The sequence below is a fragment of the Anguilla anguilla genome, chromosome 19 (genome assembly GCF_013347855.1).
Source record: "Anguilla anguilla isolate fAngAng1 chromosome 19, fAngAng1.pri, whole genome shotgun sequence".
Lineage (NCBI taxonomy): Eukaryota > Metazoa > Chordata > Actinopteri > Anguilliformes > Anguillidae > Anguilla > Anguilla anguilla.
In genome coordinates, this window is record NC_049219.1 from 10,571,628 (window position 1) to 10,583,310 (window position 11,683).

General features: G+C 47.0%; 1 protein-coding gene across 1 annotated transcript in view; it reads left to right on the plus strand.

Annotated features, from left to right (window-relative positions):
• The window catches only part of LOC118218685 (calcium-activated potassium channel subunit beta-4-like), a 28,584-nt gene extending 17,903 nt beyond the window's left edge, over nucleotides 1–10,681 (plus strand). Inside the window, exons 2-3 of the mRNA XM_035401279.1 lie at nucleotides 3,097–3,224; nucleotides 6,183–10,681. Coding sequence (XP_035257170.1) covers nucleotides 3,097–3,224; nucleotides 6,183–6,351 — 297 coding nt within the window. The 3' untranslated portion in view covers nucleotides 6,352–10,681. The remainder of the gene's footprint in view (nucleotides 1–3,096; nucleotides 3,225–6,182) is intronic.
• The last annotated feature ends 1,002 nt before the right edge of the window (nucleotides 10,682–11,683 follow it).

The window sequence follows — 11,683 nt, forward strand, 5'->3', positions numbered from 1 at the left end:
CACCCCACGTCACATAGATATCATAGAGAAAGACTTTTCAATGAACTATGGGAGCTGGGAGAAAGGGAAACACACAGAAATGGCAGCATACACTCTTCCTTATAGTTAAATAAATGGGAACATTCTGCTAAGGATCACTCAGCTGACAGGGAACAAACACACACACACAGATGAGCGATTTTGAATTGATAAAGATAACAACAGGTGCCTGGAACACTTATTAGTATTAAGCAGGAGAGTGTGTGCATCATCAGGGGTAATTCACATAGATCTGAGTCGGGTCCTCTTGTCGAGCAGGATGCAGTACTTGTGTTTCTGCACATTTAGTTTTTCTGCCAAGGCAATCGATCCCAGATGATTGAGAGCCCATTGCAGCTGCTTTTAGTTTATCCACATGCTGTGACTTCATCCCTCAGCGGCACAGCGCTTTGAGATATGTTTAAATGCGCTTGGGCTTGATTTAAAGGAACCGGTTGAATTTCTCTCGGACCACACAAGCTCAGGGCATCAAGGCTTAGGGGAACACCGTTAGGTTTGGGGGTGGGGGAGGCGGGGGGAGGGTTGCAGAATTCCCAAAACGTGCAGTGAACTCAAATGGAACTGTGCCAGAACTGGATCCACGGTACGGACAGAACGATGCGTCTTCAGTACGTGACAAACACGCCGCAAGTCAGCAGAACATTACCACCGCAAATATCGCCACCAAATTAATAAACAGAACATTGTTTGGTCCACCAGCTCTGGAATCTCTGAAGGCTTCGAAGCTGCGCATAGAAAACCTCCCACGTGATTCTATTTCAGGCTTTGAGGAGGACTAGCTCTGAACTTTTAACAATTACAAACAGCGATGCGAAGGAGAATGCCCAACTGTCCTTTTTTTGATTAATGGGATGCAGTTAAAACAACGAGGCCAAACTTGCACTTGTTAGTTATTAAGATTTCTCTGGATGCTGAGAGAAGTGCTTCTTCTTCTTATGGGCAGGTTTTCACACAACAACATTACTCCATGAAAGAGGAGATGGTAAACCAGCTGTCAGTGGAGATTAAATTTGACTACAAAAACATTTGAGCATTGGACAGCTTCCTTGACTTACACTGACATTCACAGCTATTCCTGTTCTTCTTTACTTCCCCCTGCAGCTAACCGCTTTAAAAAATAAAAATCAAAACATTTTAATGTTGTTCTTGGTGGAAAATTGCAATGTCATTCTTAAGAGGTGAAGGATGAACTGAGAAGTCTGACATAAGTAACAACACCATTGTTTGAAAACATGAAACGGAAAATCCATAATTCTCTTTGCGGTAATATGCACACTGATTCTTCAGGAATTATTATTATTATTATTATTATTATTATTATTATTATTATTAATAATAATAAGAAGAGCTATATTCTGTAGGTTTGTGTGTAGATGAGTATGATTCGGTGCCCAGCATTATAAACATGTTTGGCTGTAAAGGCTTTAGCACAATCTCCTGTTAATACCCATGCCAAGGAATAAAATGGGACATCCTGCACTTATCATGGGACATTCCTAATCCCGTACACAATAAAAGCATCTTCATGGGGGGAGGAAGGGAATCATGGGAAATGGGCTTACAGGAGGGGGGTTCTCCAGGATGTACACAACAACGGGTCTCAGTCTATGGATGCGATTGGCTAGAAGGGGCTGGGGGGTGTGGCATACGTACACAGATACATGGAGTTCAGTGTACACACAAACAATATTACATGTTTAATCCGCATTCCTGCGTTCTTCACAGTTGCTATTAATTTCTATTTTATTTTATTATTTTTTTAGTGCCGGGGGGATTGTTTCACAGTATTATAGTGCATTTTGCTGCTGCTTCAAATTAATCTGTAAATGCTAAAGGTCTCACCTTTTTTATGAGTGTGTGGTGAACAAAATGCCAACCATTTTGTGTGTGTGTGTGTGTGTTCCTGTTTGGCCTGCATTTGTGCTACAAGTTTGCAATGAATATACAGTATTGTATATATTTTTTCTTCATAAACAGGGTGCTGGTATGACACTCACAACAAAGGACAAAGATAAATGCACCCGTTTAATGGTCTAACCTGCCCTCCTGAACCCTAGAAAACAGCATAGCTGCTGTAATTCCCCTGACAATGGAAACTGCAGAAAGCAGAAATGGGGTGTAGCCTTAAGAAATCATACCAGCTTGCAGTTGCCATTTTGGTTCAGATGCGCACAGTTTCACTTTCCCAGTCACAACTGCCATTTGCGTCGCACACACAACATGCTACAGTGCCTTTGACTTGGCCCATGTTGTGTGCCGCTGCCGTGGAGGGTTATTACACACACCGTTACACACACATTCTCTGTAAAAGCGACGCGTCTCTTCCTGTGCTCTGTGCCGCGGTAAAGGCGTCCGATTGGCTGGCGAGAGGTGCGGGCTCCGCGCTCAGTGGGCCTTGCACTCTGTAACCGCCGGTTACCGTAACGTGAGTCGCGCCACTCCTCTGAGCCCCTTCTGCGTAATCTCCATGGAAACCCTGTTGCCCAGGTGAACTGGATTCCTGGGTAGACTTGAGGAACCCTCCCACGGGGGCGAGTTGCATATTTCAGCTGGAATGACAGAACAGGGGACAGGGAACGGGGGGGGGGGGGGGGGGGGCTCATCGTCCTGATTTCAGAGTTTGACTCCAGTTTGACCCTTGATCCTCATTACATTTCACTGCATTGCATCACATTGCATTTGAATTGCTTTCAGTTATGGTCTGTTGTTCAGACAGGGCTTCCCAAACGTTTTCATCTCGAGCTGTCCAAAGAGACCCCCCTGTGGCTAAGGACGGCCATTTTATTAAGCAGCTCAATTAAAGGTTTAATCTTTGCCCATTTGCAGTCTTTAATAATTAATCAGCGCTAGTTGTATAATTATCACAAGTCTGTAATAGACATGTAGCTATAGTAACGGTGTACACATTTCCCAGGAACTCCTCCCCAGACTCCAGTTTGGTGACCCCTGCTGTGAGGTGTTCTGATTGGTCAGCAGCTGGACGTGCTGTGTTCTTGCTCTTCGTGCTGCACAGGGGACTGAATTCTGAGCTCTGTCCCTCTGCTGTGTTTGGACTAGTGCTCCTACGTTCCGCCCTGCGAGAGGGACAACCAGAAGAACAAGGAGAGCGTGCTGCGGTGGCAGGACTACTGGACGGGGGAGGGAAGCTCGCAGTCCTTCACCTGCTTCTTCAACCAGCAGCGCAGGTGAGACCTCCCCCCCCCCCCCCCCGACAGAGTGAGACCACTCCTCTGCACCCAGAAAGTGATACCTCACTTCTACACCCTCCTCCGGCATATGCACTGTGCAATGAGATACTGTTTGCATTCCCCTTGCTAACCTGTAACATCCTCAGGATTTTTGTTTCTTTCAAATTTGTCCTTGTTATATTGAATGCATCCTATTTGCAGTCGCAGCCGTGACTAAAGGGGATTTTCTGAACACTAGCACCAAGGCATAAACATTGATTTTATGGCTCTCCCCAAAATGCTTCACGGACATAAGCGTCGTCTACTCTTCAATCCTGCTTCCTTCAGGAAGTGACATCACAGTTGCACTGATGCTGTTTCTTCCCCAGCGCATCCCAGCTGTCTTGTCCTCACGGCCCAGCTCACAGTGAGGCGCGCGGCACTTTCGCGTTCTGCCGACATCGCCTGTTTTTGGCAGCGAGTCGTCCTGGAAACGGCGAGGTGACAGCAGGGCGATGCCGTGGAGACCGGGTGTCTGGCAGCGGCGGCCGGGCGGCATATGGGTATATTCCCAAACGGCGGCCATCTTCTCTTCCCTCGACGTCCCGCTTCGTGTCATACTAGTGTTTAATGCTGGCCTCTCAAACCGTTAGTTCTCTGAGCGAAATAATGATGAAATAACCATTCGGTAGCATTAAATCGGCAGCAGCAAGGCAGTAGGCCAGATTTTACTAATGAAATTTCCCTAAGTCTGTGAGTGACTCGGCAGCAGACCAAGTTCAGCAGATGCCTCTCTGGTCTGGCTTTCCTGCTGCTGTGGTTTAAGTGTCTGTTCGACATCAACGGTGGGCCACAGTATGCTCCCACAATGCACCTGGGCATCCGATGGGATAGGACAGTTTGAACGGCTTGTCACAGGCGGTACATGTACTTTAAACAGGATGTGATGTGCAATGTAGACATTTTAAACAGGTTTTATATGCAGTGGCCTCTGAATGCCGCTTATGAGTTTTGGGAGTTGTGAGCCTGTGTTGGGAGGCTGCTGGATCTGTGCAGATGGTTCATGCGTCTGGAAACAAATTAAAATGTTTCCTAAAAAGCTGGCCTCTTCGCTGTAGCAGATGTCAGAGCTTTTTGGCAAGATTATTTTTTAAAAAGAAAACATTTTCACCATATAGATATGTGCGAGTCATTCTACAGTAGATGTATGCAAGTCGTTTGGGAAATCTGGTATTTAGCTGGCATTTAGATGTTCACTTAGCTTTGTGGCAACAGGGCTTTGTAGATCCGAAGCCTCTTTCCCTTATGTGATTGGTAATCATGGCAGTACTAGGATTTATGATCTAAATTGTTCGGCTGGTCTTCAATTTTCAAAAGAGCAATGAATTAAATTAGTATTAAATCAGTTAAATCAAGTTTGTTTTGTTGTTGTTGTTTTTTTTTGATGCAGTCTACAGTCTCAATGGACCTAAGTGGATGATGAATATTGAGTCGGGCACATTCTCAGACAGACCCAGCTTTGGCCCAGGTCCCAAAGCTCCTCAGGAGTGCAGTTGTGCCCCACTTTCCTGCAGTGTGCTGGGGGGACGCACAGGATGCCGGCGCTGATGTAGTTTTGGGGAGGGCCAGGTCTCGCCGGACCCCCCTCCCTAACCTCACAGCTTGGGAGAGAGTGCATGTTTTTCACTCTGTAATTAAGAAATGTACCCAGGCACGTATTGCAGCGCATATAGGCCAACCAGCATGTACACCCGCTTGTGTAGTCCTCATACAGTAAGCCATGCAGGGAGCATCAGTTGAACCTCCCCAGTCCGGCTATAATAAATCAAGCGTAATTCAACATAGAGCAGGCACTCAGTATTTTTTTCACTGTCATTTCTACATAGACCTTGAACGCGACGCTAGCGCTGGTTTTGATTTATAGCCTGAGAACGTGGCTCTTTGTCGTTAGCGCACCGGGACGGTGAGCTTACGGGCCTGATTTTAGAGCGGGGGCCCTGTCTGAGGGTCGCACCGCGCTGTAATAAATCACGCCGTGAGTACCTGCCGCTACGAGGGATCCGACTGCCGCTCCCCGCCTCCCGAGCTCCCGTTATCCGTGCGCTCCCCGAAATACCTCCTCCCACGGGGGACCTCAGAACCTGCCGCTCGCCCCCCGTTTCACCGCGTGGGGGTGGGGGATGTGGTGAGGGGGAGGGGGGGGTCTGTGCCTTCAGTGTTTTCCTCTGTCCTAATTGCGGCTCTGTGCTTAGGCTCTGAAATCCGGTGTCCTCTGGGGGAGGGGCTTCCACGGTGCTGCCCCGCCCCCTTCGCCCTCACCTCCAGCTAAATCAGTCAGGAGGGGCCCCGGATCCTCCAGTCAAGCAAAGCCCCCGTCCCTGTCCTCCACGCGATGTTTCGATCGCCAGTTCTGCCTCTCGTCCCACGTGCTGAGATGTTCGTGTGGACAAGGCAGGCAGCCTCATCACAGGAAATTTATTTTGAACCTGCGCCCCCCCCCTCCCCAGTCCAGCTCCCCAGCACCCCCCCCCTCCCTCCTCAGCCCCTCCCCACTCCTCTTCTAACACAGGGAGGGGGTTAATGAGCCTGCCGCAAGCCTACTTCATTCCTCCTCCCCGGTTGGTCCACATCCACTGCTGGTGATGCGTTTCTTGTGCAAAAGGCACGCAGTGCACCGTGGGTAATGTGACAGAGGTCGCTAATGTGTGCCCGTGCGGGAGAGAGTGCTTCATTATACTAGTGATGAGGTAATGCAGTTTGAAGAACCCCAAAAGTGGGTGGTTCCATCATGGCTTCAACAGTGATTGTAAAAACTTGGTCTGCTTTCCTTTGGAGTGCAAAGGCTTCTGGCCGACTCTGTGATTGACAGCTCATGTTAGCTCCGCCCAGTGTAGGATTCAGGAAGCCTTGGCTCCCCCGTCGGCTGCCGCGGCCCTCTGACGTTTGCCGGTGTCGCCTCTCTGTCGCCCCCTGTAGGCCGGAGGACGTGCTGTGGAAGCCGTCGGACAACGAGCGCGTGCTGCTGCACTGCATCCTGTGGCCAATCGTCAGCCTGCTGGTGGGCACGCTCATCGTGCTCCTCACCATCTGCGCCCGGAGCCTGGCCGTGCGCGCCGAGGCCCTGCAGAAGAGGAAGTTCTCCTAGGGGGCCAGCGGGTGGCGCCAGCGCGACCTCCCCTCCGCCAAAAAAAAAGCAGGGGGGGGCACCCTCATTCACAGGGGGCCGCCTGCCCCGCCGCAGAGACGAAGGAGATGGGTGAACGGACAACCCCCCCCTCCCCTGTCCGAACCTCTCCTCCCCTCCACCCCTACGCCTGAGCGAAAGGGGAAGGTGTCTCGCCGTCCGCCTCCGGTGGCGCACATTGATGACCTCACGCGGGCTGCTCCCTGTGCCGGGAAGCTTGCGAGAACGCGTCTCTCCGTCCGTCTGCTCGTCCTGTCCTGTGGCTTCTCGACACGTCCACCTTTCCGGTTCGGCCGCCGCACCGGGTACCCGGGAACTCGCCGGCGGACGGCCGATCTCATTTTTTAAACGTCGCCGTGTTGTAATTAACCGCTGTCATTTAAATGCTGCCCCTGGCAACGACTGTAAGGAGGGCGGGGGAACCACTCGTTGCTACTGTGTTTTCTGTGCGCTCTCTCTCTCTGTCTCTCTCTCTCTCTCTCTCATTCTCCTTGTCTGGGCAGTGTCTGGTCTCCATGGTGATTAGATGTTTGTGTTCTGATTTTTTTTCTCTCTCTCTCTCTCGGCTTTGCCGGGAAAAAAAAAAAAAACTGGAACGGCGTCAGAAACGCGTTGGCGGTTACTATCGAGCAAGCCCACGTACGGTCGGTTCCAAACCGCGATCGACCGCTCGAGGTCCCTGCTTCTACTGCAGGCAAACCGCTTTCAGCACGCTCTGTCCACATGAGTCACGACTGTGTGATTTAGCAACCACATCCGAACGTAACGTGTAAAATGTATGTGATATGAGCAAGAGGATTGGGTTTTATGTTAATCATATCGTGTTAATGTGTGTTATGGCTTAAATATGTAATTCACCCCCCCCCCCGCGTGCCCCCCCGCTCTGGCTGACAAATCTGCTGTTCTAGAAGGTGTTTGGAGATTCTTTGTTATTTAACGCGAAATACAGGCGCCAGGAACAAGGTCCAAGCTGAAAAAAGTAAGTGTTATTTGTTCAAAAGAATCTGATGTCTGACACCTCCCCTTGTTTGGAGAGCCTACTCACGGTCCCTGTATTTAGGGGTGGCAGTTTGGTGACAAGCAGAAAGATATTCTGATCAATGTAGTGTAATGAAAAATGAGAACACCAATGTAAAGTCATTTAATCAGACGCTGGGTCCCTATGTATAGCCAGTACGGCCTGCAAGCTCCATGTTGTAGAGTCAGCCAGTAACTACAGTTCTGCAGGATGAATGTGGTTTTTCCCATGATTAAGCCTATCATTTGTCTGTATAATCCATCGGTGAATACATTTTCTCTTGAATTGTTTTACGCTGTAGCAGTCTCTTCAGTCAAGAGTGTAGCTCTCTAAAAGGCAAGAAGGAGTTTGATCTAATTAGTTAAATAAACGTAATCGTTTTGAAACGGGCTGCGCTGAAAGACAGTTCAAATCTCCATCCTCGCTTAAATCTGGCAACGCATTTACCCGCAGGTTCAAAATAAGTGTGAAGATTTGAGAAAATGCCCCCACAGCCTCGAGGCACTGCGGAGGGGGAAGGTTCACGGGTTGGAAGCGGTGGTGACACGATGGTATTCGCTGGTTTTTGCAACCAAAACTGGCGTCGTTGCGCTATCCCCAGCACAATGGCGCTCCCTGCAGTTCAACTCACAACTGTTCCCTTCCAATGGAAATAAATTAATAAACCACTCGTCCAATGGTGTTACAGTACAGCCATCAGGTGACCAGAAGTTGGATTCCAAGAGATATTTTTTGCGTCAGACTACCTGCCAAGTAGTGAAAGTGGTGTCCTAAGTCTCTAGTGCGCTACATCCAAATATTGCGTGGTGATCTCTGTACAGACTTGCACAGGTGTTTCTTTTCAGATGATAAAAATATATTTTGTGGAATGTGCCTTTCTTCTATTCCAGAGCTGCCCAACCCTGTTCCTGAAGATCTACTGTCCTGTCGGTTTTAACCGGCGCACCTGCACACCTAATTAGCAGCTCAGTGAAATCTCTAGCTCTTGTGTGTGGTGTCGCTTTGTTGGGGTTGAAGTGAAAGCCCACGGGATGGTAGATTTTTTCTGAAATGACGCTGGGCAGCCCTGCTCTATTCCAATATATGATAAGATACATACAGTATCTTGTCATAGATTTAGAATTTTTATTTTAGTTTTTTTGTAGTCTAACAACAGTCTTAGACACCGCTGCTCGTGAAACACCAGTAAGTTTATCCGTCTCGTTCACCGAAGCCCCCCCCCCACCCCCACCCCGTCTATGAAAGTCACAGAGGTTTCTTCTTGCGCTCACACAATCTGTAATCACGGGATGTCTGGCCCCTTCAGAAATGTCACATACAACTCTATGCACACTATTGGCTTTGTTTCCGGCCTGTTTCGTTTTGCTTGTCCCCTTTATGTACCCAGGGGAAGGGAGCTTCCACCATTTTGTGCACTACCTGCAGTTACTGTGCTTCTGATTGGACGCCAGAGCAGGGCGGGTGCTCTTTCCCACTTATACATCTCCCTCTCTCTCCTGTAGTCTTTCGCTCACTCCCTCCGCTCCAGAACAGGCGCACTGCGTCTCCGCATCTTTTACGAGTGAGAGGCTCACCGGCGAGTGTGCTGCCACGGTCAAGCGGATGGGCTTGCGACCAAATTGTTGCTGAAGCTGAATCAGCAGTAGGGCGATGTCCTTTTTGCATGAGGCGCTTGGGCTGAATTGCTCGTATGAAAGGATAACTGCTTTCAGCCTGTGGGCAGGGATTGGGCATCAGTCCTTCAAACCCCACCCCTCTTCAGCCTGTGGTTAGGGATTGGTCTTCAGTTCTCCAAACCCCACCCCTTTTCAGCCTGTGGTTAGGGATTGGTCGTCAGTCCTCCAAACCCCACCCCTCTTCAGCCTGTGGTTAAGACTTGTTCATCAGTCCCCACCCCTCCTCCTCCAACAGTCAGTAAAGCACACTGGTCAACTAAGCGCAAATACAACAGTTATAGAATTTGTTCGCCATATTCTCTACAGGACCCCCTTTCCTTCCACACACACACACACACACACACACACACTACTTGTCCATACCTCCAAACCAGTTGTCCACCTGGTTCCTGTTGATCGTCCTTTACATATTTGGATTAAAATATTCCTCCATTTTGATGGAACACAAATTGCACCGACATCCACAGGAATCACAAAGCTGAATGTTATTACACTGAACTGACACTGTGGTGATTTTGTCTCCTGTTCAGATTGGTTTTGAAATCTGTTGACTTTCTATGGCGGTAGACACAATACCAAGAACTTTCTTTTGTGTTATTAACACGACAAAATTTCACAATACGATTATTGATTTAATATGTTAAAAGAGGCTACTTGTAGAAAATAAACCCAATGTGATAAAAAAAAAACCTTTGTGTTACTGGTTTCACCTACACTGAAACCAGTAATGGTCACTCCAAAGATTTTCAGTTTTGATTAATAATTAAATTTTATAGGCGTCATACTGTCATTTGAATGTTGTCATGTTTCAAGCTGAAAGTTTTATTTGATTATTGTTCCTGATTAAATTTGATAAATGAAATTGTCATTTCTGAATGTCAATACTGAATACTGAAAGTAAATATTTTGAGATGAATGTGGGTGTGATTTAATGAAAACTGGATCTCTAATTTAACTGCCATTGCAAAAGTTGGATTTTAGCAAGACATTGTATATTTCAATATTATTTTGCAATGTTTATTGATTTAATAATAGCTTGTAAAACACTTGAATAGGCCTATGACATGTTCACACAAAATGATTGTTGCATCTAAATATGAACATCCAGTTATCATTCTTCGAATCACTCCTGATACCAGCTAAAACTGAGACTTAAAACCTACTAAAGATCTGAGGGTAATTGAGGCAATTCTTCGTCTTTACCCCAGAAACAAACACATGTACACACACGCACACACACACACACACGCACACGCATGCACACACACACACACACGCACACACACATATACACGCACACACACACGCATGCACGCACACACACACACAGACGCACACACATACACACACACACACACACAGCACAAGATAATCATAGGTGATCAGCATTAGGGACCACTCTTGCTTAGAGATTTCACTGTGCTATTGCTTCTCAAAGTAGGATGTAATGAACCATGTTAACCTTTTGTAGACTTGAGTTCTCTAAAGAACTCCAGTATATCAGTCCTATGCGTTAAAAGCCAATGTACGACTTATGAAAGAATAGTGCCTGGTATAAATCTTTATTAAAATATATGTATTGTCTTCAAACAGAAAAGTGGTGTGCTGGATTATTTCAAAATAACCAGTGGGGAAAATGTGTCTGTTATTAATTATGTGTCTGTTTCTTGAAATTGTTCATGGACGTGTTTGTACAGATTTATTTAACATTTCTATCTTCTTTTTAAAAGTTTCATATCTATTTTTGCTTATCTCTTCCCACGAAGGCGACAACTTGAAATTAAGCATTAGGGGTCTGATAGGGGTTACCATAGTAGCGAATATCAGTTAAAGGTCTGGCTATTCTTAGAAGTCCACATATTCACAATGTTCCACTTCAAGGTTGAACTTGCTAAGTTCTTTATGAGTAATTTCCCCTAAATATCATCATTTTTTACTTTTTTTTTTTTTTTTTAAGTCCCCATCAATTCCTAAATTTACAATTGCTTTTCTTGGTGGGTTCCATCGCCGTTAGCCCCTCCGTCTGTGCCGTCCGCCATTTTGTCCTCTCCGCAGTCTGACAGGTAGGCCTCCCATTAGAGTTGCGCTGCGAATGGACGAGGGCGGGGCCTGCTGGTTGATGGCTCTGCCCGCATCCTGTGTGCGGCCAGGAAGCTTTTAAAATATGCATGCTTCCCCTGGGCATTTCTGAGGCCGACGTTCTCAAACGTTTTACATTTCTTTTATTCAATTAACAAATGTGCCTTTTTTTTTTTTTTTTTTTGTAATGACCTGGAATTATCACCGAGGTGGCGCCTGTTCGTAGGTAATTATTTTTCCCTCACACAGAAGGGCTCTCTTTATTGAAATAATATTCAGAAGGTTGAATATTTAAATTGAACAGAATGGGTGTAATGGCTTCTAATGTAGTGCTTTTAACCTGAAGTGATAAATTGAGGGTTAACTGTACAAACCTGGATAATCCCCGCTGTTTTCATCTGACACTGCCAAATTTATAAGTGTCTGTCTGTATGTCTGTCTTTGTCTGTGTCACCTTTCCTTTTTTGGGCATGTATCAGGCCGAGTTAGTTTAATTATAATCAGCTTATCCAACGAGGAG